The sequence below is a fragment of the Rhincodon typus genome, chromosome 6 (genome assembly GCF_021869965.1).
Source record: "Rhincodon typus isolate 14 chromosome 6, sRhiTyp1.1, whole genome shotgun sequence".
NCBI classification, from domain to species: Eukaryota; Metazoa; Chordata; class Chondrichthyes; order Orectolobiformes; family Rhincodontidae; genus Rhincodon; species Rhincodon typus.
Genome location: NC_063337.1, coordinates 16,934,629 through 16,962,215, shown reverse-complemented (window position 1 = coordinate 16,962,215; position 27,587 = coordinate 16,934,629). Strand labels below are relative to the sequence as shown.

General features: G+C 41.2%; 1 protein-coding gene across 1 annotated transcript in view; it reads right to left on the bottom strand.

The window, feature by feature from the left end:
- gabrb3 (gamma-aminobutyric acid type A receptor subunit beta3) overlaps positions 1-27,587 on the bottom strand; it is a 286,937-nt gene that overhangs the window by 61,716 nt on the left and 197,634 nt on the right. Inside the window, exons 5-6 of the mRNA XM_048598034.1 lie at positions 13,068-13,150; positions 8,129-8,266 (exon numbers count right to left, since the gene is read on the bottom strand). Coding sequence (XP_048453991.1) covers positions 8,129-8,266; positions 13,068-13,150 — 221 coding nt within the window. The remainder of the gene's footprint in view (positions 1-8,128; positions 8,267-13,067; positions 13,151-27,587) is intronic.

Here is a 27,587-nt window from a genome sequence, read left to right as displayed (position 1 = left end):
TAACAATGAGGGAATGGAATCTTTGTGAATACACTTGCTTTGTATTAAACCTTCTAGAAGTTATGCTAAACAACCTCATCTGCTTCAGCACATGCCTGCAAGCTCATGTTTTGAAAGAATGAATAACAAATATTGACATATCCTTAAAATGGTCTTTTCAGATGAAATAAAGGATTTGTAGGATGGACAGCAGACAATCAAAAGATCCTAAAGCATTAATATACAGAGGAAAATGAATGACAAAACCCAACCCCAATGTTCATGCTATACATCAAGTTTTTGAAGGTACAGCCTGAATCAAGGCATGTCACAGTGATCAATATTCTGACTGGCTATTCTGTGAGCATCCCTTCAAACATACCTGCAGGCCCAGGAGTACCAACTTGGCACTCACTATGAGAAAGTGCCTTTGCAGTATCAACATCAACAGACAACCTCAAGCACAGTTACACCATCTACTCTTAAGATAACCGTTCCTACCATGTACTGTAGAGCTAGCAAATGCAATTGCAATAAGTGTGACCGGTAACATGACCTTCTTTTACAGTACTGTAGAGGGGGCACGGCGTGATAGACTCATTTTGCAACCACTTATGCAGCATCATCTCGAGAATTCTAATGACCCCCCCAGGCTAGCCCCTCAGCCCTTTGAGCTCATCCAAAACACTGCTCTCTGTATTTTAGCTCACACTAATTATTCAGCCCTGTATTTGCTGACCTAAATTGACTTCCAGTCTGGCAATGCCTACATTTTTAAATTGTCGTTCTTATTTACAAATCATTACTAGGCCTCTCTATTATTGTAATCATCTCCATACTACATAGCCTCCACTTCTGAACTGTTATGCATCTTCAAGTTTCGTTGGTCCACCATTAATAGCATACCTTTAACTGTCAAGGCCATAAGCACTGGAATTCCTTCCCTAAATCTCTCCACTCTCCCTATTCTCTGAAACCCTGCTTGAGAAGATAAGAATATAAGAAATATGAACAGGAATAGACCAGGAGTAGGCCCTGTGAGCCTGCTTCTCCATTCAATGTAATGGTTGATCTCGAGCTTCAATTCCATTTTCCTGCCTGGACTCCTTATCCCTTGATTCCCTGACAGACCAAGGATTTGTCAAACTAATACTTATTTAGTGTTAGCACACCAAAATCCTCCAAGGTTTAAGAATTTTAAAGATTCAAATCATTTGAGTGAAGAAAATTTTCTCTTCTCAGACCTGAACCTGAAACTGTGGCGCGGTCCTCTAGATTTCCCAACAAGGCGAAACAGCCTCTCACGAGCACTTTCCTAATCTTGAATGTTCCCATAAGATTACCTCTCAGCTCCCTAAACTCCAGTGAGTAGAGGCCCAATTACTTCAGTGTCTCATCAAGGAACAATTCTTTAATTCCAGTGAGCATCCAATGAGCCTCTCTGTTTCACCTCCAAAACAAATGAAACTCCCTCTTTTTACAAGCATTGATAACCTATCCTGTTTAGGATGCTCCTTGGGATGTTTGTGTAGGTTGTGGGCATCATTGACTGAGCCAGCATTTATTGCCTGCCCCTAGTTCCCCTTGTGTGATGAGCTGCCTTCTTGAACAGCTACTGCAGATAGACCCACAATGCCCTTAAGGAGGGAATTCCAGGATTTTGACACAGCAACAGTGCCAAAATTTCCAAGACAGGATGCTGAGTGGCTTGGAAGGAAATTGCAGGTGGTGGTGTTCCCATGTAGGGAGGGGATGGCATAGTGGTGTTATTGCTAGGTTATTAATCCAGAGACCCAGTTAATGTTCTGCAGATCTGGTTTGAATCCTGCCATGGCAGATGGTGGAATTTGAATTCAATAATAATCTCAAATTAAGAATCTACTGATGACCATGAAACCATTGTTGATTGCCAAAAAACCCATCTGGTTCACTAATGTCCTTTAGGGAAGGAAATCTGCCATCTTCACCTGGTCTGGCCTACGTATGACTCCAGACCCAAAGCAATATGGTTGACTCTCAACTGCCCTCTGAAATGGCCTAGCAAGCCACTCAGTTCAAAGGCAATTAGGGACAGGCAATAATTGCTGGCCAGCCAATGACACCCACATCTCACGAGTGAATAAATAAAAATCTGCTGCCCTTGTCCTTCTAGATGGTAGTGGTCGTGGGTTTGAAAGGCGCTGTGTAAGGATCTTTGGTGAATCTCTTCAGTGCATCTTGTAGATAGTACACACTGCTGTTACTGAGCATCCGTGGTCGAGTGGATGAATGTTTGTGGATGTAAGATATTGTGGATGTTTCACTGCATTAAAGCATTACATAAATGCTACAACAGGGCACAGGGTCAAGGTGTGAGAGGGAATTTTAGGGAAGAAGTGTGGGGAAAATTTTTCATACCGAGGATGGTGGATGCTTAAAACGCACTGCGAGTGGAGGTAGTGGAAGCAGGCACATTAGCAGTGTTTAGGGCATATCTTGATAGACACATGAATGTGAGGCAAACAGAGTGATAGATACCATGCATGGGCAAGAAGTAGTGGGTCTAAATAAAGATGAGGAATTGGCACAAACTTAGTTGGCCAAAGGGCCTGTTCCTGTGCTGTAATGTTCTTTGTTCTTTGTTTGTTCTCTGTAGTGCCATTCCAGCGGCTTTTTGAGCTTTTGTCAACTATTGTTGAGCAGCACTTTAATTTTCCCTATTTTTTAAAATTACATTAATACATCCCTACACATCGAACCCAATCTCTGGATAATTCTGCCAAAGATCTGACTTCCATAGTAACACATTTCCATTGATGTGTACATTACATCACAGCCCTTTGAATGCAGATCACTCAAATATCATGGAATCTGTATGGTATGGAAGCAGATCATTCGGCCCATCAAATCCACACCAACTGCTCTGAAGAGCATCTCAACCAGACCCAACCCCCTGCATTGTCCCTGTATTCTTGCATTTCCCATGGCTAATCCACCTAGCCTGCACATCACTGGATACAATGGGCAATTTAACATGGTCAATCTACCTAACCTGCATATCTTTTGGACTGTGGGAGGAAACCAGAGCTTCGGGACATGCAGAGATGGAAAGAATACGCAAACTCCACACAGACAGTCGCCTGAGGGTGGAATCAAACCCAGGTCCCTGGTGCTGTAAGGTAGCAGTGCTATCCACTGTGCCACTGTGCCGCTGTGCCGCCCCTAAAATCTAGTCTCCTAGCTGCAAATCATTCCATTCACAAGTTTCATTGCAACAAAAATACAAGGAGCCACAGAAAGGGCAAAGAAAAATTGAAGATTCATTGGAGCTGATCTTGAAATGTGTTTGAATAGTTGAAATTTTTGAAGGAAAGCTGATGGCAGGACCAGCTTCACTGCTGTTGATGCTCAATCACTAGTTGAATATAAGCCTAAATTGAACAAAACAGGAATAAATTCTGAAGGAGAAACTTTCAGTGGACCACAGGTCAATGGATTCTGATGCTCCCTCGAGCAGGCCCACGTTTGGAGCCCAGACAACTGTAGCTATGTCTTCCCAACTCTTTTCTCTGTGTGACCACCTTCATCAGCATATCTGCAGCACTGGGGGAGGGTAGGTATGTGACAGATAACTGCTGTGACTGTCCCAGTACCTCAGCCTCATTGAGTAAACCAGAGCCTTGGAGCAAATCCATTCATAAGAAACTCCTTAAGTACCAAGGATCACTTGATGAAATTGCAGATCATCCTCTCTCCAGCTTCCCAAATCCAGATACAATACAAAGGAGTCAACTCACTCACACAATGTAAAATAGGTAAGATCCGATGATATGTGAGTGGATATTGGTGTGACATGAACAATGAAAACTGATAAAATATACAAAACAGCCCTTTAATTAATCAGTACTTCTCGAGGTAGGTTGCTGCAGCTTTGATTTTGTAATTTGGCTCAGATCAGATGGATAATCACTTGCACATAGAACTGGACTGAACATGCACTGTACCTGTTTCAACTCAACAAAATAGGTGACAACCATTTGCTGGTTCATTTCTCAGGGCAATGCCTTGACCAATCAGAGTCAACCTGCCTGGTTTAAAATTTTAACAAAACCTGGTAGTCAATTACCAGTCATTGTTAGCTGGTACATTCTCCATAGAAACGTATCTACCAATCAGATTCTACTCGCCAACTAGTCTGCTTAAATTGGTATTCTTACAAATTGTCCTGGTGAGCGTAAAATGATAAAGCTTCCATATATGGTGACTTTTGTCAGCAATAGTTAAGTTCCGCACTACCAATCAACTATTTGAACCCATGTTAAAAAGTAAGTGAGCTGAGTTAGCAGGTTTTTAATGGTCTGAAGGAGGGACATTAACAAAGAAGCATTGTGTGAATGCAGAGAAATTTTCTGAAAGGAAACCAGTTACAGCTGTGCCAACTGAATGAGAAGCTTTAGCATACAGTTAAGCTGAAGTTTGTGTGTCTAAGGTCAAGTCTAGGGGAAAAAGGGGTGAATCCTTCTTTTTGATGCTTGAAATCATATAGATTCTAATAGTTCTTGTCCAATGTGGTGTAATTTATGACTTTTCTTGTGGGTAATAAATGTTTCTGTTCTTTTGTTAAACGTACATTGGCAACTTTTTGTGAATATGTTCAGTGATTGCCTCCACATAAAATAAAAAGGTAAAAACACACAACTGATGATCTATCAAGCCAAGTTTCATTCAGGGATCTGCCTCATCCAATCTTATTGTCAGTTGGGATCATGAAAACCTGTCAAGGGATGCTGAATAGACTAGGGCTCTTGTCTCTAGAAATATGAAAACTGAGGGGTGACTTTACAGAGAGTTTTAAAATAAAAACAAGATTGTGATTAGGTAGACATAGAGAAGTAATTTTTTTCTCTGATGGGAAGACCAAAATCTGGGGTTTAAATGTAAGATTATCACAAATAGAGAATTCAGGTGCAACTTCTATATAATAAGAGCTCCTTTCTACAGTACAGCATTGTAAAATGATTGAAAGATGCATGAAAAGAAGACTTGAAGACATAGTCAAAAGTTGCAGTCCCTGTCAGTGTCAATCCAATGGGTGTGTGTTAGCTGTGGGTGGCCTTGTGGTAAATAACACCCTTCTGTATCTGGCTGTATTCTAACCTGGAATCTGTGCAACTTGTTCCACTAGACCATTATCAGATAAATGGGCCACTCTGTCTCTGGTGCAGTTTGACGTACTTTGCAGCTCTACTTAAATGGACGCGCCCAGCTCAATCATAAATGTGGATTTTGAGTTGGCGAACCACATTATACAGGTGAGTACAGGTACAATTTTCCTAAACAAAAACCGAAAGAACTGCAGATGCTATAAATCAGAAACAGAAACAAAAATTGTTGGAAAAGCTCAACAGGTCTGGCAGCATCTGTGAAGAGAAATCAGAGTTAACATTTCAGGTCCGGTGACCCTTCCTCAGACCTGCTGAGCTTTTTCAGCAATTTCTGTTTTCGTACAATGATCCTAAACTGGAAGAAACTAAATAATGATACTAAGAACGAATAGAAAATAACCACAAACAAACAAACACTTTCCTTTTTAAACCCAGTCTGAAACTCATTCAGGGAAAAGTCTGAAACTCATTCAGAGAATTGGGTGGGGTGCTAGTAGTACAAATTTGGCGGAAAGGATTTCTACTCATTTTTCCAAGCAGCAATCTGGTTAAGTAGGCATTTAAATTTGACCAGGCAATTTCGTTGCCAACATCCTTCCAGAATTGAGCTGCTGTCAATGTTTTGGGCAGGTACTAAATGTACCCACCAGAAGCTGACAGGATCTTTCTTTCCATATGCAAAACGGGGCTCCTACAATGACAGAGATAGTAGGAACTGCAGATGCTGGAGAATCTGAGATAACAAGGTGTAGTGCTGGATGAACACAGCAGGCCAAGCAGCATCAGAAGAGCAGGAAAGCTGACGTTTCGGGCCTAGACCTTTCTTCAGAAAATTCTTCATTTCTCCTTTGTGTCTCCTTTACAACTCCAGGAGGAACAGGAACTCTCATTAAACGGCCAGTGTCATTTTAATGAGCGGCAGAGTTAAAAGGAGGCTGATCACACACTGCCACAACTGAGCAAGATTCTAACTGAAGCCTGCTATTAGTTAAAATCACATGATTTAGGTCACAGTAGATTGCACGGCTGTGAAATAATCACAGTCATTCATTGAGTTTTTTTCACGACGGGGAAGCCCAGAATCAAGGGTTCATAGTTTAAGGATAGGGGGTAAACCTTTTAGCGCTGAGAGGAGGAGAAATTTTCACACACAGAGAGTGGGTGAGCCTGTGGAATTCACTGCCACAAAAAGCTGTTGAGGCCAAAACATTCTGAGTTTTCAGGAGTGAGGTGCCTATAGCTCTTGTGGCTAATGGAATCAAAGCATATGGAGGCAGGGCTGGATTAATGGTATTGAGCTCAAGGATGAGCCATAATCAAAGCTGACGGTCAGGGAAAGCCAATTGGGAGTGAGCCAGATGCGAGGTCAAACAGTCTGGAACAACAGAAGTGTAGGCTCAAGGCATGAAACCATGCAGTCAACAGCTGCGACACAGCCTGGCAGCGGCTGGGACCCAGCATGTGCCGGGATGGTGGCAGTGGCAAGTGGTGGTCAAAGATGGTAGCGGCAGCGGTGATCAGCAATGAGGTGGCGTTCGGGTCCAAAGCCATCAGAGTGGTAGTAAAGCCTGATGTGCTCAGACTGGTCTTAATCCAGTGCGGGGGAGAGCAAGCCCTCTCGGAGCACCTGGAGGCCCATTGCTCAATTTCTTTATTTTTCTATTTTTATGCTAAGAATGCTGATCATTTTAACTTATCTCTTTTCTCTCTATTTCTGTAACTAAGATTTTGCACCGATAGTACTTCGTACCTAAGATGGTGCTGCGTGTTGGCGACATTGTACACTTTTGACTGTACTCTTGTACCTCATACATGAGTAGACATGACAATAAAATCTAAACTGAAATCTAATGATGGGGCAGGACTCGAAGGGTTGAATGGCCTGCTCCAGTTTCTATTTTCTACGTTTCTATGAAGTTGAGAACTCAATATTGGGCAGAAACTCACAATGCGGCTTTTGCAGTGACATTATTATAAAACTATTTGCTTTTGGAATTGTGAAAGCTTCATAACTTAGATACACATATTGGTTGAAAATAAATGTCCTGAATCAAAATCTAAGTCTGATCTCTAAAGTTACCACTGACACATGTGAACGTCCTTTGTCATTATCGTGAGTCATTCAAATGAAGGCCCAATAGAGCCTTCTCAAGGCTTAACACAAGATGGGTAATGAATGGCTGGCCTTACCAGTGACATCTACATTATAAGAAGGAATATTGTTCCTCAATTCCTGAGATGGCAAGATTGTCCTATGAGAAGAGATTGGGGGGAATGGGCCTACATTCGCTCAAGTTTAGGAGGAGAGGTGATCTCATTAAAACATGCAAAATTCTTACAGGGGCTTATCTCTTAGATACAGGAATGGTGACGTTTCCTGTGGCTGGCGGAGGGGATCGAGAACCTAAGGAAACCATTGCAGAAAAGGAGGTAGAATGTTCAAGACCGAGATGGGGAGGATGGTGAATCTTTGCTAATTTATTTCACAGGGAGCTATGGAGGATCAGGCTTTGTGTATATTCAAGACAGAACTTGGTAGATATCTAAATATTCAAGAAGTTACAGGGTAAAGGGAAAGTGAGTGAAGTCAGTGATAAGGTAGAAGATCAGCTGTGATCTCATTGAATGGCAAAGCAGGTTTGAGGGGCCAAATGGCCTTTGTCTGCTCCTTTTGAGTATTAATATTGCAGATTAATTCGAAAACATAAACCAGAAACTGAATCATCTGTAACCTTTCATGAAGTGGTAGCCTATATTAAGCATATTAATTTTTTTCTTGTATATCTTGGGTGTCAAACATCATCCAGATAGAATAGAGAGAGGAAAATTGGTCAGAGGGAAACCCATACCTATAAAAAAGGCTGCCTTATTTTGACCCATTGTTAAAGATGCTGCAATAAAGACACATAATTGTTACCCTCTTATTCCTCATACTAACTTTCCAGGAAAAAAAACACAAGAACTCTGAAAGTTAGTAGATATTACTGTAATAAAGCCAGGCTTACCTGTAGCGAACACAACATTGCGGGACACCAGCCTGTACTCCACAATAGAAAACTGTGGTAATTCAATCTTATGTACTCCAGTCACAGCGTCGTTCCCACCTCTCCAGTAAAACTGGATGTCGTCTGTTGTGTAACCATCTGGAAGCCAAAGCAAAGCCAGCATTAGTCATTTGAGCCACATTTTCCATACCCCCTAAGCAGACTCATCGCTTAATTACACCTTGTATTTTTTTTGGAGGGGGTAGGATGTCCAGCTGAAAGATGTGAGCACTGGGGATTGGATGACTTTGCTTGTTGGTATAATCAGGCAAAGAGTTGAATATTTATAAATTAGGTGTGGGACCAACCAAAACACCCTCTTCTCCTCTTTATCACCAGAAAGGTGAAAGCTTCCAATAACCCAACAGCCATTTGAAGTGTCCTCAGATAAGGATTTATCAGATAAGGCGTGTAACGTGGACCTCTGCCTCAAAACAGTTGGATTCACATTATGTCAAGCGATCGTCATGCCATCCTTGAACAAGTGAGAAGGAGTTTTCAGCTTAACTGCATGGAATGGGTTTAAATAGAGTGCCCATGGGACAACTGCACTATAAAATACATGATTGCTGTGGCATCTCAGAAGGATCTGAAACTTTTGTGGCAATGGAACAGGACCTGCAATTATCTGATGCCTTAAATATTTAACATAAGTCTGAACAGAACTCTAAAAGGACACGGAAAGCCACTGAAGGATGTACAAAAATGTAGGTACTCATGCCGAAAGATGACAGCTATCAGGAAAGATGGAACAGGTTGGGGTATTTTTCTCAGAACAGGAAAGATATAATGGTGATCTGATATAATTGTTAAGAAGAATGAATGAGTTGGACCAGGTAGGTGTGGAGATAATGGGCTGAATTTGAACTCATTCAAAATCCTATACATAGCTAAAATTGTTTTGATTTGTGGAAAAATCCAAATCGGGGGCCATAAATACTAGATAATAACAAATACATTATTTATCTGGCCTATTCATCACTTTCTTCCTTGCAACCACCCACCAATCCCTGGGTTCTTCAAAGATCCCTAGTGTCCATTGTAGTGCCCTCTGAAACTGGTGTTATGAGATCCCTAAGAATAGTCCAGGTTAATCCATCCTTTACTTCATTTTAATCCCAGTGAAAATCTTCCTTTCCTGTCCTGGTACATTCTTTGAGGGTTTAGTCAACATGAGCTACACTCACTTTAGGGAACAAGGCACAATATACAGTATTGGGACTGCACAAATTTGCTCAACTTCAAAGAAATTTCCTTCTCATATTATTGAGAAAACATCTCAATAAAATTTGTGCTGATACCAGAACAGACATGATGGCCTAAACTGCCTCCTTCTGCATGGTAACAATTCCATAATTCTGTTAATGTTACTCTTTTAGGCTTTCCCGCACGCATCCAAGCCAGTACAAACCAACTAAAACACAACCTCTCTGGTTATCTGACAGCTATGAAAATTATAAACAAGATTACATCTTTCATAAGCCCTTGCACGCAATTGTTTTGTCAGATGTTTTGGAGGTGTTACTGACTAGGATACAATTCTGACCTCAAATTTAACTTGTCAATCATTGCAAACTAAGCTTTTCATCAATTCTCAAGTAGCTCCCCGCATCCTTCTCAATTGGATGGTGGTCCAGCAGCATCCAGTTAATTGGCCTACAGTGGCAGAATGCTGTCCAGGCGCAGCTTTAGCACCTGATTTCATTCCAACCAACTAAATTTCTAGCTCCTGGAGGAAAAATCCACTTTTTAGAATGTTTGTTTCTTTTCCACATAAAACTGTGCTTTGCTGATTGGTTTAGCAGATTACGGTTTATATCCTCTTGGTAACTTTCCTCCCCCATCTCCTTTTTATTGCCTTAAGGCATTGATTCCTTGCTAGAATTGGCTTCTTTCAAGTGGACTTTGCTCATTAACAGCGAGCGATGCCGAGGACTCCCTCATGTCCCAATTAGTGATGGAACCTGAACAATGTTAGCCTGCTGGCCCTGAACTTACAGCTCGAGTCACCAGCTAGCAGTCAGGCGTGGTCCCACAACCAGTATTCATCTTCGTAACCCAAGGGTGATGAATTGTTAATGGCCCAGCCCAGTTCGCTCTGCAGAAACCTTGTTAAACTGTATGCTTCAGCAACTCGCTGGCTAAGCTTGTGAAACTGTTAAAGTTTACTTTGGATGACAATCGCAGGAAGGAGCTTGTTCCTGAGGAAGGGTTACCAGATCCGAAACTTTAACTCTGATTTTTCTTCACAGATGCTACCAGACCTGCTGAGCTTTTCCAGCAACTTCTGTACTTGTTCCTGGGGCTGGATTTAATGTGGAAGTAGAATCTCCACTCTTGCATCTAAATTTCCAGTGGGAGAGCCTACCATGGAGAAGGACAGCTGCCTGGCAACCACTTAAAGGCTGATTAGCAACTAAAAGACGAGGGGCCAGCAGCTCTCTGGTACAGAGATAGTAGGAACTGCAGATGCTGGAGAATCCGAGACAACAAGGTGCAGGGCTGGATGAACACAGCAGGCCAAGCAGCATCATAGGAGCAGAAAGGCTGACGTTTTGGGCCGAGACCCTTCTCTCTGGTCCTGATAGTGCCACCGGGAGTAGTGGCTGCAGCTGGTACTGCAGCAAGGCAATGAGAACGTGCACTGTGCTGAATCCTTTTGATTATTGGAGGAATGGAAGATCACCGGTGATGTTGCATATTGTGAGGGTAGAGGTGGCCTGGCAGCCAGAAAGCTGTCATGTTGAGTACTTGGTGTGGGCCCGTCTTGCAGTCAGTTCAATTCCAAGTGGCAGTGGGATGAGAAACTTAGTGTGAATAAGTTGCTCATACAGAGTCTCAATTGATCCACTGGTAGTGGGAAGCCAGATACCACCACTACATATTCTTTTCACCTCCCGTCCTCAGGCGGCATCAGCGATGTCTGGGGTGAAAGCCAGCGTGGATGCCTAGCCTCAGCGTGGACTCGAACTCCCAGCCTCAGCGTGGACTCAGACTCCTGGTCTCAGCGTGGACTTGAACTCCCAGCCTTACTGTGGATTGGAACTGCCGGTCCCAGCGTGGACTCAAACTCCCAGCCTCAGCGCGCTCTCGACTCCCAGCACTCCTGGCCTCAAGATGAAGCCCAGCACGGTCTGGATTGGAAGGACTCTTATTCTGAACTCTTATTTAGATATTTTTTAATTTATTGCTGGACATTTTATTCCCTTATTTTTCTAATTTTTTTCCCAAGAATTTGTACTTAAGATTCTATACCCAGGTAACTTCGTACCTAAGATGGTGCTTTAAGTGGCTATTTGTAAATTTTCACTGTACTGCTGTCAGTACATGTGACAATAAGGCCAATTCTAATTCTACTTCCCTTCCCCCCAACACTAATATAATTGTAGCAGGGAGATGAGGCAGGTGGGTAGGCATCAGGTGTGCTATCCATTGGATTAAACATTCCCCTGTCTTTAAACATTGCTGTTAAATGCACATCTTGATGTCTGAGTACTTTAATTGCATTAATCCTAATGGTAACTTGAGGATTATGATGAGTCAGCTGAAAACGAACATAATAAAGCCATCCTCAGGAGACAGGAGGTTTTTTATAACACTAGTAACTAAGGATTAATATTTAAACAATGGCCCAGAGTTTGTCGGAATGGGAGTCTTGTGGAATGCTCCACTTGTAAGATTTTGTTTATGTCACCAGTCAGCCTAGAAAATATCTACCAAGCAAACTGCTGAAGTGTGGGAAGGGTGAGCTGGGGCCTAGGCAAGGAGGTATATCAAGGGCCAGTAACTGGGTCTCAATGCACAAATGGTCCCACTGTGTTTGGGCTCGAGCCTTGGGATGGGGCGGCTGTTCTCAAGCTGGGGCTGGGACATGGATGGGGAAGGGTTACAGTGCTCAGCTCTGAGGTGTGGTTGCTGTGCTAGGGTTGGGGCAGCGACTCCAGGCCAACAGCAACAGCAGGACCAGTGATTTCTGTCCCAGGTCCTGATTTCTGTCCCAGGTCCTGGCATAGAGGGCAAAAGATTTTCACAATCAGCAATTGGCTTCCTCTGGAACTGAGATTTAGTGTTAAGGAAGAAACAAATGATGCACAAGGAAGAGAGTGGGCATTAAAGTCAAATTAGAAATGAAAGGACAAATAAAGAGAGAAGAGGGAAAAGACTGGAGCAAGAGAACAAGATAAATGCTAACCACTGGCAGCACAGTGGCTCAGTGGTTAGCACTGCAGCCTCACAGCGCCAGGGACCCAGGTTCAATTCCACCCTCGGGTGACTGTATGTGTGGAGTTTGACAATCTCCCTGTGTCTGCATGGGTTTCCTCCCACAGTCCAAAGATGTGAAGGCTAGGTGGATTGGCCATGCTAAATTGCCCAAAGTGTTCAGGGATACGTAGCTTAGAAGGGTTATAGGGGGATGGGTCTGAGTGAGATGCTCTGGGGATCGGTGTGGACTTGTTGGGCCAAAAGGCCTGTTTCTACACTGTGGGGATTCTATAAGTAACAGAAAGGAGAAGTCAGGAAAGAATTTAAATGTTAAAAGTTTAGAAATCTCAAGAAACAATTTAATGCCCGTTGGAATGAGACAACCCATTACAATTAGTCCCTTTCAGGGGTTTTGAAAGGTTGTGTGGCATCTCTGTCATGAACTGGAATCTTATATTGTTAAATATTGTAGTGATTGGAACCAGGGCCAAGTGGATTTCATTGACTATATAATTTAAATAAAAGGCGACCTAGCATCTATCCATTGATAGATAAAATGTTAAATGACATTATGATGGATCTATTTTCTGGGAGCTGGAGATGGTGACAGGGATACAGCTGGATGCTTGGTAAGACTAATGCTAGTGGTTGAGAATTTTTTTTTGCTGCGGGGCCAGTTTCTCTCAAGAGTACTCACAGCTTTCTATTTCCAGCGTGCAGTTTTGTTCATCCAGTGGGTATCTCCGCAGATCCATCATACATGCAGCTGTTGTTGTGATTCTGCATCAAAGCAAAGAAAGAAAAGGTCACCATGGTAGCTGCTTTTCAATCCCCAATCACTGTGCCCGTATCTGTTAACAAGGCACAGTATTAATTCCTCTGAATTCTGGTCATTGCGCCTCTGAGCTTTGTTCCCCACTGAGCTCCCAAGAAGCTTTAACATGCTCTTCCACCTCCTGGTACTCTCTGTTGAAATCAGCTTAACAACGACTTGCATGTAAATAGTGCCTTTTGCCGAGTTAAAAACATCTCTAAGTGCTTTACAGGAGCTTTAGCAAACAAAGCGTGAAACTGAAACAGGCAGATGACTCAAATTTGATCAAAGAAGTAGTTTTCAAGGACCATCTTAAATACAGAGAGAGAGATTTAAGAAGGAAATTCCAGGGTTTGGGTCTAGGCGGCTAAAGGCTCAACCACCAATTGTTTAGTGATTAAAATCAGACAATTGCAATTGTCCAGAATAAAAACAGAAGTTGCTGGAAAAGCTCAGCAGGGCTGGCAGCATCTGCGAAGAAAAGACTCAGAGTTAATGTTTCGGGTCCAGTGACCCTTTCTCAGAACTGGTGGTAGCTGGGAAAACATCAGTTCGTGTGCAGAAAATAGGGAGGGTGATGGGGTAGGGAGTAAATGATAGGACAGAGCCCAAAGACAAGAGCAGTTGGATAGACAGAGGAGATGCTAACAATCTGGCTGGGAGGGTGCATAGGGGACTGTTAATGGGGACTGTTAGTGACTAACAATAGGTAGTGTCCAGAGTTGGAGGAGTGCGGATATTTGGGCCCATAAGGAATATGGATGAAAGAAGACTATCCAGTCCCTCGACCCTGCTCCGCCATTCAATACAGTCACGGCTAATCCTCTGTCACAACTTTCCTGCCCACTACCGATATCCTGTGATTCCTGGAGAGACCACAAAATGCATTTATCTCAGCCTTAAATATACTGAACAATGGAATGTCTATAACCCTCTGGGGTAAACAATTCCAAAGATTCACAATCCTTTTAATGAAGACATTTCTTCTCTTATTGTCCCCGAGGCCTGAAACCATATTCTTGTGTTCTAGATTCCCCTGACAGGGATGCTGTTTCATGTTAAGATGGTTTGAACTGTGGCTTGATGTCTCCTTGCTATCTGAGTGCAGGGTTTTATACTCAGCAAGTTAACAGCTCCCACAAAGTGGCAGCAAGAACATTTATACTTGTGTATCTACAGGCATCATGTCTGTTGCATTTTCATTTTACATAGAAAACAGGAGATTTGAGAGGTAGTAGCTTTGGTTACCTGCCAATTTGGTGAATCACTTAGAGATCACAGTGACCCTGAGTCATGAAAAAATGATTCATCAAGTTGGATAGATGTCAGGTATCCAATGACAGTGTTCAATAGTTTAAGATAGATGGATCTTTAAATCTACAAGTATATTGTTTAGTCAAAGATTGGAGTAGGAAATTTCTTAAATATACTTATCTACACCTTCACTGCTTTTAAGAACTTTGCTGTTTCATTGTCAATCGTGTCTAATGGATGAATAGTCTGTCTGCAGTCTAAGAACCCACAAACAGTAACAATGATTAACAGCAATGCGTACAAGGTGGTGAAAAATCTAATGAAAATGACTAATCCATCCCTCTGAAATTGTTTCCTTTGTTTCAAATTCCCCAGTTAGAACAAACTCAGGTCAGTTTTCTATTTTATAAAGGACAAACCATTTTTAGACAGCAGCTCTGTGGGCGGCATGGTGGCTCAGTTGTTAATACAGCTGCCCCTCACAGTGTCAGGGACCTGGATTCAATTCCAGCCTTGCGTGCCTGTCTGTGTGGAGTTTGCACATTCTCCCTGCGTTGGCGTGGGCTTCCTGCGGGTGCTCCACTTTCGTCCCACAGTCAAAAGATGTGAAGGTTTGGTGGACAAAATGCTAAAATGCGCATAGAGTGCAGGCTAGGTGGGTTAGCCATGGGAAATGTTGGGGTATGGGGATAGACTAGGGGGGGGTTGAGTCAGGGTGAGATGGTCTTCAGAGGGTTGGTGTGGACTTGATGGGCTGAAAGACCTGCTCCCACACTGTAGAGATTCTACGATTCACTATGTTCTACCTCATTCTTGGATTCAGTATTATCCTCACACACAGTCAAGTCTCCACTGTCTGAGGTTCCAGAGCTGGGGATGGAGATTGTTTGCGGCATTTACAAGTTGTAAAATCTAGTTGTGTGGTTGTAAACCCAATTTGGCTCATGCTAACCTTCCACCTTATGATTAAAAGGCCAAAGTTGAATTTTCCTACCTAAGCCAAAGGCTCTAGCCCCACTGTCTATCTTGTACATTTAAGCTGTATATATCAGCTGTCCTTGGTATTTGTCTTCTTAAAGAAAAATGGGAAGTTTATTGGCTGGTAAAAGTCTTCTGTCTTTAAATCACAATTTGCTTTAAAATGATTATTCAAAGAATCCCTACAGTGTGGAAATAGGCCCTTTGGCCCAACAAGTCCACACTGACCCTCAGAGCATCCCACCCAGACTTATTACCATATAACCCACCTAATCTACACATCCCTGAACACTATGGGCAATTTAGCATGGCCAATCCACCTAGCCTGCACATTTTGGGGCTGTGGGAGGAAACTGGAGCATCCAGAGGAAACCCAGGCAGGCACGGGGAGAATGTGCAAACTCCACACAGACAGTCGGCCAGGCTGGGATCAAATGCAGGGCCCTGGTGCTGTGATGCAGCAGTGTTAACCACTGAGCCACCGTGCCGCCCCACTGCATTGTTCAAAATTTTAATATTTCCTGATTACATGATCAACAAGCCCCACCATGGCTCTCTCCTTCTTGACATCCTTCTGTGCACTGTTCCTGCTAGCTGGTCCTGTTTGAGTTCCACCATGCAAAAGGATAAGGGAGGAAAAACCTTTTTACCATTCAACAGGGAGGTTATAACATAATGGTAATGCCATTGGACTGGTAATCCAGAGCCGCGGGCTAACATGCTTAAGATGTGGGTTCTAATCTCACCAGGGCAGTCAGTGAAATGTTTTTGGGGCCGCACGGTAGCTCAGTGGTTAGCACTGCTGCCTCACAGTGCCAGGGACCCGGGTTCAATTCTGTCCTTGGGCGACTGTCTGTGTGGAGTTTGCACAGTCTCCCCGTGTCTGCACGGGTTTCCTCTGGGTGCTCCGGTTTCCTCCCACAGTCCAAAGATGTGCAGGTTAGGTGGATCGGCCATGCTAAATTGTCCGTAGTGTTCAGGGATGTGTAGATTAGGGGAATGGGTCTGGGTGGGATGCTTTGAGGTTCGGTGTGGACTTGTTGGGCCAAAGGGCCTGTTTCCACACTAGGGATTCTATGATCTATGAAAAAATCTGGAATAAAATGCTAGTCTAATGGCAACCATCTGACCACTGGAAACTGTCATTAAAAGCCCATTTGGTTCACTAATGCCTTTTATGGGAAGAATGCTGCCTTTCTTACCTGGTCAGGCCTACATGTGACTCCAGACCAACAGCAACAACTCCCTTATCTAACTGACTGGTTACATACTCAAAACAAAACTCTAATAAATTTGTCAATCATTATTTTTAGATTGTAAAACCATGTTGACTCTATGTGACCAGATTATGATTTTATAAGGCTTCCTTAATACAAATAGTCATTCGCTAGTACAAGAGATGAGTATTTCTGGAAAAAAGACACGTTTTGTCAAAGTTTTTTGCCTTGCACTTGTCAGGACAATTTGCAAAAATACAAATTGAAGAGGAAAGCCAAAATTTAGATAAAGGAGTACAAGACAAAAAGCTTCCATGAATATGTATTCCCTCAACAATACTCAACTTTCTTAATTATATATTCCATCATATTCCTGCTGACAGCTATCAGGATATTGGTCTGTAGTTTCCTTTCTCACTCCTTCCCTTCCAGAATGGCAGATTTCCAAAGATGTGCTGGTTAGGTGGACCGGCCATGCTAAATTTCTCATAGTTGCCAGGGATGTGCAGGCTAGGTGAATTAACGATTGGAAATGTGGGGTTACAGTGATAGGATAGGGCTGTGTGTCTGGGTGTGATGCTCTTAGGATGGTCGGTATGGACTTGATGGGCTGAATGGCCTGTTCCCACACTGTAGGGATTCTATGATTCTATGGTTCCATTTTCTAATGGTTGTGTAAGGTAGTAACTCCAACTCAGCATAGCCATCACCTCCCTGATATTTCAAAAATCCATTTACCTACTCTTTAAATATTTTCAGTGATCTAGCCTCCTCAACTTTCTGGAATAGAGAATTCCAGACATTTACTATCCTCTGGGAGAAGAATTTATTTTCATCTCAGTTTTAAATGAGAGCCCCTAATTCTGTAACTCTGTCCCCTACTTTGACGTTCCCTTTCTCATGGGAAGATCTTCTCAAACTCTACCCTGTCAAGTTCCTGCAGAATCTTGAATGTTTCAATAAAATCACCTCTCATTCTTCTAAGCTCTAATGAATAAAGGTCTAACTTGTTTAACTGTTCTTGAAAGGTCAAACCCTTCCCCTCGAGGATCAGCCAAGTAAATCTCTCTTGAACTGCCTCCAATACCAGTATATCCTTTTTGAAATACGGGGACCAAAATTGTACACAGTACTCCAGGTACAGCTTTACCAACACCCTGTACAGTTCTAATAAGACATCCCTATTTTAAAACTCCAACCTCCTTGCAATAAAAGCCAATCTGCCTTCATAATTACTCGCTGCATCTGCACGCTAATATTTGTGCATCATAAACAAGAACACACTCTGTACCTCACATTTTTGGAGTCTCTCTCCATTTAAATAATAATCTGCCTTTTGATTCTTCTTATTGGAGTGCATGACCTCACTATATTCTTCCCGATATTGTTTACTCCTAATGAAACACTGACAGCATTTACTTCAATGAAATACTAGAGACAGTACTCAATGACATCCTTATTCTGTGGAAAACAGGTATATGGATCAATACATTTCAATTGAAATATGAGTTCATATACACTCAGGGTCCAAACTGTAACTGTTGTGACTTTTACTGGAGCCAAAGAAAAATATCAGAGCAGGATTTACTAGAGACAGCACAGCACCAGGATAGAATCTTTCAACAGGTTGCTCAGGTACAACGCAAGCCTGATTTGAGCAATGGGAGGATATGCTTTCTTTTGAAAGAGAACTGCAATTTCTGGCACCTGAGGTCATATACAGTGAATTAAACATGTACAATAATTGCATTTATGAAAATAAGCCCATTAAACGTTCATCACAATGTGTAAAAGAGTTCTGAATTTGGCATCCTTGACAAATGCCAGCAAGATTAATTAACAGTCAAGATGATGGCAACCAAATCCAGCAATAGAATTGTGCGCTCAAGACATATGAAGTGTTCTCCATATAAAGTGGACTGTTTTGCTCAGTTACTGTAGCATGCTGTGACCCCTTCCAGCCATTTACTGTATTTAAACCTGACATATAGATCTGAAAGACTATTGTTTAACATAGGATATTCAGCAGAGAAACATGCTATTCACCTCAGCCAATCCTTATGATGTTTATGCTTCTCTTGAGCCATGGCCCATCTATTCTCATCCCAATGTTATAACCATCTGTTTCCTTCTCCCTCATATATATGCCTAGCTTTCTACTAAATGCATTTACAGTATCTACGTCCAAAATTCTTACCACTTTTGGGTGAAGAAATTCCTTCTGATTTCTCTATTGAACTTATTGGTGACTATATTATACTGATGACCACTGGTTATGTTTTCCATCACAAGAGGAAACGTTCTCCCTGTCTACTCATGATTTAAAAGTCTCCTATTAGATTATCCCAAGCTTAGTTCAAGAGAAGACACAACTCCTCAATTATTTCTTGATATGTATACTCACAGATTTCTGGTATCAGCCTTGTAAATCTTCTCTGCACCCCTCTTCAGCTTTTCTATATTTTTTTTAGAATATGGTGACCATAACTAAGTGCAGTCTAACCAATGTTTGATACTGGTTTAGCATAACTTTGCTATTTTTCAGTTCTACCTCTATGGAATTAAAACATGATACTTGGGTTCCAATGTGTAAATGATGAGACAGAGTGGTAGCAGAGAATGGAAGTACAATTCTTCACTCCAGATCCTGCTGGAATATAATATCTCCAACTCAATATTCCCAAAGATCTGTGGGTCAAGAATTAACCTGCTTGGTCACATAAACACCCATCGTGAGATTCAGCAGACCTTATGCGTGTTTTGAGGTGGATATGTAGCAGTAATGTCACTGGTTTAGTAATCCAGAGTTCCAGGATCATATTCTGGGGTTATAGGCTCAAATCCCAACATAGCAGATGGTGAAATGTAAATTCAATAAATATCTGGAACTAAAATCAAACATAACAGTCATCACATAACCACTGTCAATTGTTGCAAAAGCTCATCTGGTTCACTAGTCCCCTTTAGGGAAGGAAATCTGCTGGCATACATGTGTTTCAAAGGCATGCAGTAACATAGTTGACTCCAAAGTAACCTCAATGTAATTAGGAATGGACAATAATTGCTAACCGAGCCAGGTACGCCCACATTCCATGAATGAATTTTTAAAAAAATCTTGTACTTTTAACAATGGTACACTGGACTGTGCCTCCCAATTAGTCAGTATGTGTGTCCCTCAAGTGGAATTGGGAAAGCATGTAAATGGATAGAAAGCTTACATAACTCAGTACTTATGCCCTGACTTGAATCTTCTGCCCATGTGCAGTTGCCCCATTACCTTAATATGATTAAAGTCGATCAGTTGGTTCAAACCCATAGTGACACCGCTGGAGAGACGTATGAGGAAACACTAATGGCCATGACAAAGGAGGTCTGTTTTTGGATTGAAGGTTGGCTTTAAAATGGTAATAAATATTTGATGACTACATGGCTTTTACATTGTCACAGAGGGAGTACTTTGTATTGAAAGTAGTTCCCCCTTGAACTTCCATCCACTTACCAATAAAAGCTTTGATGGATGTCTGTATCTCTCTTACCTCTTTCCCCCTGAAGATGGCGACTTACGCCTTAGTAGTTACATTCACTGTCACTTGTTCTGAGCCTGAAACAAGCTGATATTTTTCACAAACTAGCTTTGGTGATGCTGAGGAATGGCCTACTGAACTGTAGTGTCTGACTCTGTAATTTGTCAATAGCTTTCGGTTACGTAAACCATAGAGAATACAGCAGGAAGTTACAAGCTAATCTGGTTTTAGGGAGATGGCTGGGATTGGACTAAAGCTATGCTCCCACATCATTTCTCCTTTGAAATCAATGATGAGCAACATTAGCCAGGCTGCACAATAAACATTCCACCCAATCCCACGACTCAGCAAATTAGCTTAAAATGGCCACAGACCCTTGCAGCAGGGATCCATTGGATAACATGCCAGAAACAGGAACCTTTGTTAACTTTCCCTTTCATGCAGCCACAAGACTGGCTCTAGTTTCTAGTGCTTCAGTGCAGCCCATCCAAAGATCACAATGTGGAGGTGCCGATGTTAGACTGGGGTGGGCAAAGTCAGAAATCACACGACACCAGGTTATAGTCCAACAGATTTCTTTGAAAACACAAGCTTTCAGAGCCGCAGTCCTTCTTCAGGTGTTAGTCTAAACCTGTTGGAATATAACCTGGTGTTGTGTGATTTCTGACCTCATCGAAAGATCAGCAACACAACCTGGGGGACATTTCCTGGGCTGTATTAAAAAGTGTATTTACAAAAGCATGTCATAAAGCTAGGTTGAACAGAAAGTGCTTGGAAATAAAGATTGCACAAAGGAAGTAATCTATAGAGTTAAAATATTCTTATTTTAGTTTTATTCTGTACTAGGAGATTGAAGATTAATCACAATTGAGGACATTAGAACTATGTCTCATTTTTTCAAAATTTCAATATGGGAAACTCCCATTTCTATAATGAGCTAGAGAAAGATGGCTGAAGCAGGCTACAAATTGTATCACTCATGCTTTGAGTGACAGGATCAAAACAGCAGTTGCTTATATATTATTCTGATTGGTAAATAATTAAAGACAAACACATTTGTGTCAAAAATACATGAACATGGATTAAAGCTACATCATGCATTAAAGATGAACATAGCGAGGAAGTTAATTTAAAAGGCATATTGTGCAGACGGCATCAATAACATGGTATTCAGCTATTTTCAATAAGCATCTTAAAACTAATGGAGGTATTAGTTTGTGCGTTTCTTAAAAATACAAATAATTAAGTAAAGTAATGAACACTTAAATATAATTTAGTTGATTCTCTGATCATTACCATGGATTCTTGACCTGCATTATTGTAATATTATCCAGTTCTTTCATTAAATCTCGACAATGAAGGAATTACTTGCATCATCATTAAGCTGTGAATATGCTTCTAGAGAAATTGGATGGTGGCATACGATAGGCAATAGCTTGCTGATGACCTCAGTGGACTAGTAATTCAAAGATCTGGTAGAATTCAAACCACTTCTATCTTGTGCTACTTACACTCAAACCAACAGACAGTACATAGGGCAGTGCTGTGAAATAATTGAGTCTGGGCTCTTTGGATATATGATTTGAACAATGGTACTCAGGAAAAGTGTGTTTAACATTTTCATTTACTGGTGAATGATGCAGAATAAAAATACCAACTTTCTAAAAAATAAAAAAAATCCAAGATTTGAGCAAATGCCTTGTTCATATGAGCTCAAATCTCACCATAGCAACTGAGAGAGAGAGTTATTAAGTTGGAATAACATACTAACCTATTAACAATGATTGTGAAACTAATGGATTACTAATGGGTTGTTTTTCAGAGGTTGAGATCTGCCATCCTTAACTGGCCTTTGCCACATGTGACACCAATCCCACAGCAATGTGGTCAATTTTTAACAGATCCCTGCAATGGCTGAATTGCTCAATTGTACCAAGTTGCTACATAATGCACTGTGAATGACACATGGACTTCAGGAGGTCCAGGAAGTGGGAGGGCCAACTCCTCCAATTTAGAATGCACAATGAATTCTGGCCTTGCTGGGAATGTTCACTCTCCAAGAATGAATAAACAAAATCCAATTTTCTCTTCCACTTCTGGGCTGCCACAATTAGCCCATGATTTGGAGATGCAAAAACAGCTAGGGGGGCCTCAGATTTCCAGTGACTTCCCTTGCTGAAAAATAAATGCAAGGGTTGTCTCCAGCTGGGAGATGCTCTCGGGTGCAATTTCTGCTGGTCAGTTTCCTCCCTCTTGAAAGAGCAGGTTTAATGAAATCTCAACAGGCCTTGTTTGAAAGGCAGAGAAGAAGTAATTCAAAGTTCATGTTGGAAACAGGTGGTACTCCGTTTCCAAAAAACACAGAGACTGCTGTAGAAACTCAGCAGGTCTAGCAGCATCCATGGAGAGAGAAACAGAGTTAACATTTTGAGTCTAGTATCACTCCCCTTTGTACTCCCTTTACATATCAGACTTAACTGCGTTCAGGAAAACATGATAGATAGGTGGCCTAACTAACTGAGGTATTAGTCCAGGGATCACTGTCAATTACTGTTTCCCACCCATTAGTTATAAGCCACAATCTTTTGCTAACTCACAGCTATAGTCATTGGAATGGACTTGTTGGTGCTTAAGAGTAAAAGTTTTCTGCAAAATGTAATCCTATCTTCGAAGTGTGCTACAAATTGCATTTCCTTTAGCAGATGCTAGATTGCTTATAACAATCAGTGTGCTAAATACAAATCCACAGGTTGGGGTATCTCTTGCTGATCAAAATAGCCTGTATATTTGGTTCAGTAGTGAGTGAAGTTTTAACTTAGACCTACCCACAATGATAAAAATTTTGCACAGAGTAGGCCCATTGAGCCTTCTGTGCCATTGGGTTAAGATAATGTCTGATCTGATGATGGCCTCTACTTTTCTATCCATTCCAATACCCTTTGACTCCTTCTCAGTTAAGAATCTAACCCAGCTTTTAACATATTCAATGACCCAGCCTCCACTGTTTTCTGAGCAAGGCATTTCTACAATCTAACAATCCTCTGACAGAAAGAAAAATCCTCACCTCTATCTTAAATGGAAGTTCTCTTATTTTTACATTGTGTCATTGAGTTCTAGTCTTTTCTATGCAGGGAAACCTGCTTTCATCATCTATTCCGTCAAGTTCCCTTGTATGATTCAAGAAAATCAATAGGATGCAGGGATGATGCGTCCCCTGCCTGGGTTATCTCAAACAAGGGGCCACAGACTGGATATAGGATAGGTCATTTAGGACTGAGATGAGGAGAAATTTCTTCACTTAGAGGGTAGTGTACCATGGAATGTTGCAGAGGACAAGTCACTGGAGATATTTGTGAACGAAAGAGATAGACTTCAAATTATAAAAGGCGTCAAGGGTATGGGGAGAATGTGTGGGAATATGGCATTGAGGTGAAGAATGACCCATGGTCATTATTATCGACCAAATGGCCTATTCTTGCTCTTATTTCATGATCACTTTTCAATCTTCTAAACTCCAATAGTTACAGAACCAAACTGTTCTTCATAAGAATATCCTCCATCTGGGGAATTGGTAAATTTCTGGTAAATGGATTTTAAAAATATGTGAAGTTATTCACTTCTGCAGGAGGAGTGAAAAAGCAGAGTGTTAGTTGAATAGAGAACACATGCAGAATTCTGAGGTGCAGAGGAATTAAGGTATTTGGGGGCATGAGTCACAAGGTGTTACCATGAAGGTACGGCAGGTTATCAGGAAGGACAATGGGAACTATCCTTTAATATGAGAGGAATTGAACATATAAGAATCTTATACTTCAATTATAGAAAGCATTTGTGGTTTCAGTCTCCCGCTTTAGGTAAGGATCTAACTATACTGGTGTCGGTTTAGAGGAGGCTTAATATATTGATACCTGAGTGAGTTGTCTGATGAGGATAGGTCAGTCAGGCTTCAGTCAGCTCCACCAGAGTTTAGAAGAGAGAGGGGTGACTTGATTGAAGTGTAAAATATCTTAAATGATCTTGACATGGAAGGGCTGTTTCCTCTTGTGGGTCAGTCCAGAGCTAGGGGACACTGTTTCTACATTAGGGGTTTCCCTTTCTGGATGGATAATGAAGGAATTCCTTTCTCTCAGAGACTTTGAAGTTCTCTACCTCAGAAGACACTAGAGGCGGTGTCATTGAATATTTTATGATAGAGATGCACAGATTCTTGCTGGGCAGGGGAAATCAAGGATTATCAGGGTAGACAGGAATGTGGAATTCAAAACACAAAATGATAAGCCATGAATTAAATAACTATGGAGCAGGTTCGAGAGGCTGAATTGTCTATTTCTGCTCCCTTTTTATTTTTTCTCTGCGCTGTTTCTAATCTTTTCTTAAACCAGGCGACCAAGACTGTACATAGTACTCCAATGTGGGCTCACCAACACATTGTACCACTGCAGCAAAGCTTTCCTACTTTTACATTTTGTTGCCCTTGCAATAAACAACAATGTCCCATTTGTTTTCCTGATTACTTGCAATATCTTGATAATAATATTTTTGGGGTCCATGTATTACGATACCCAGATCCTTCTATTACACAGAGTTCTGCATTCCCTGCCCATTTAAACAATGTAATGTTTTTTCTATTCTTCCTGCTAAAGTGGACAAGTTCACATTTGTTACATTATGCTCCATCTGCCAAATTTTTATTCAGGAACATGCTGCCTAAGAAACTGTCATTTTATGAACTCGCCTTCCAGGTTACTATTGCCAATCTGATAAATCCAATCTATATGTAAATTTAAAATCACTTCAGATTATCACTGTGCTTTTCTCCCATTTTCCCTATTATTTCTTCCAGTGCATACATATGTACAAACATACAAATTAGGAGCAGAACAAGGCTATTCAGCCCCTCTTGACCGCTCCACCTTTCAACAAGATCATGGTTAATTTTACTGCAACCTCAACTCTGCATTCCCACCTAACCATTCAACCACTTGCTTAACAAAAGAAAAATAGTTTCAAAGACTCATAACCTTTTGGAAGAAATCAATCCACCTCACCCCAGTGTTTTTATTAATTCATTTTGCTGCAGTGTGGACCTCTGAAGTCTGTGTGTGGTAGATGCTTCAGAAGCAGAAACCAATGCGCTGGCATGCCTGCTAGCATGCAGAAAATCTTTGAGGGACTGCAGGCCACCAAACTTGGAGGATATGGTGCTCATCTCTGATTTAAACAGGAGATCCCTGATTTTTAGACTTTAATCCTGAGTTTAAGAATCTCCAAAGAGGAAGCATCAAGACTTCTCAGGATCTTATATGTTTCCAACAAATCATATCTGACTCTTCTAAACTGGAGTGAATACCAGCCTAGTCTATCCAACATTTCCTCAAAATACAACAATCTGGCCAGCAGGTAGTAATCTTGTACACCTTTGCTGAACTGTCTCTAACATATTTTCATGTTTCTTGAAATGATGTGATGTAATCTGTGCAACATACATATTTAATGTCATTTACTATGTGTTTGGTTTCTGGTTTTTGAGTTAGTGACCTGTAGGTTTTCTGTGTGGCTGAAGTTAATAATTAATAGGTAAGCATTTCTGTAGCCATGGTGATTTCTTTTATACAGTTTTTGAGGGCTGGCTTTAGAGTGATTTGGTTTTGGTGCACCACAATGGATTATTTTGTTCATCTTGGATTGTTTTACAACTCAGCAAGTTCAATAATTGGGCCAAAAGGTTTCTTTGAGACTTCTGGAACTTTATCTAGATCTTGGTCTGCAGGGGAAACTTCAAAGTTTACAAAGGACATAAAACTTTGAAAAAATTGTAAACTCTGAGGACATCAGTGTAGACCTCCATTCACAGACAAATTGGTGGAGTAGGCAGATATTTGGTAGAAGAGGTGACAAGAATTGTGAGGTGATGCACTTTGATACAAAGAAATTTGAAAGACAATAAAACAGGGGCTACAATTCTGAGAGAGACACAGGAGCAGAGAGATTTGGGGTATATGTGCAAAATCGTTGGAAGTGGTAGGAAAGATAGAGAGATCAGTAAGTAAAGCATATAGTATCCTAAGCATTTTTGATAGAGGCATAGCAAGAAGATGATGTTGAACTTGTTTTGTTTTGATCTATTGAATTCAAATTATAAGGCAATTGTTAGACTTTAACAAGAATAATATGCACAGTTCTGGCACCACATTATAGGAAGGTTTTGAATGCATTGCAGAGAGTGCAGAAACAGTTTACAAGAATGGTTCCAGGGGTGAGGAACTTCAGTTCTGAGAATAGATGAAAGAAGCAAGGGTGATGTAAGGAAAACCTTTTTGACTCAGGGATGACTGAGAATGATCCCAGGAATGAAAGACTTGACATTTGAGGAATGTTTAAGGACTCTAGGTGTATACTCGATGAAATTTAGAAGCATGAGGGGGTATCTAATTCAAACTTACACAATACTGAACGGCCTAGACAGAGTGGATATGGGGAAGATGTTTCCATTGATAGGAGAGACTAGGACCCGAGGGCACAGCTTTAGAGTAAAGGGAACACCCTTTAGAACAGAAATGAGGAGAAACTTCTTCAGCCAGAGAGTGGTGAATCTATGGAATGCATTGCCACAGAAGGCTTTAGAGGCCAGTTCATTGAGTATATTTAAGATAGAGATAAATAGATTCTTTTAGTCAAGGGGATCAAAGGTTATGGGGAGAAGGCAGGAGAATGGGGTTGAGAAACTTATCAGCCATGATTGAATGGTGAAGCAGACTCAATGGGCCTAATTTCTGCTCCTATGTCTTATCGTCTTATAACCTTATGGACTCAGCGAGTAGTTAGCAAGTGGAATGCACTGCCTGGAAGTGTGGTGAAGACAAGTTCAATTGAGGTATTCAAAAGGTCATTGGATGGTTATTTAAATAAACATAATGTGCAAGGGTATGGGGAAATAGCAGGAGATTGGCATGAGGTATGATGTTCATTTAATGAACCGGTGCAGGTAATTGAAATGCTTCATTCTGTGTTGTAATACTTTTATGATCCTGTGATTTTTTTTTCAAGCTAAAGGGAAATACCTATAGCAGAGAGAGACTTTCAGTTTTTCTTTGAGCTCAGAGATGTCCTGTGAAGTCCATGAAATAGGATGGCTGTGTAAACTGATTGTCCTGAGATGTAACAGTTAGACAATGAACTAGGTTATCCTGGAGCAATAATTCACAACCTTTTTAGTAATACTGCACACTTCAATGAGACAAACAATTTCATGGCACACCAATGTTTTTCAGCTGATTAGATTGCTTATAAATATTACATTTACTTGCATCTACAACGGTTACAGCCTTTTTAGAGAGGTTTGCAACATAGTGATTACAACAAGCTAAAGGAGGATCAAATGCATTAAGATTTTAAAACCACCTAAAAATACCATCTTCAATTATGATAAC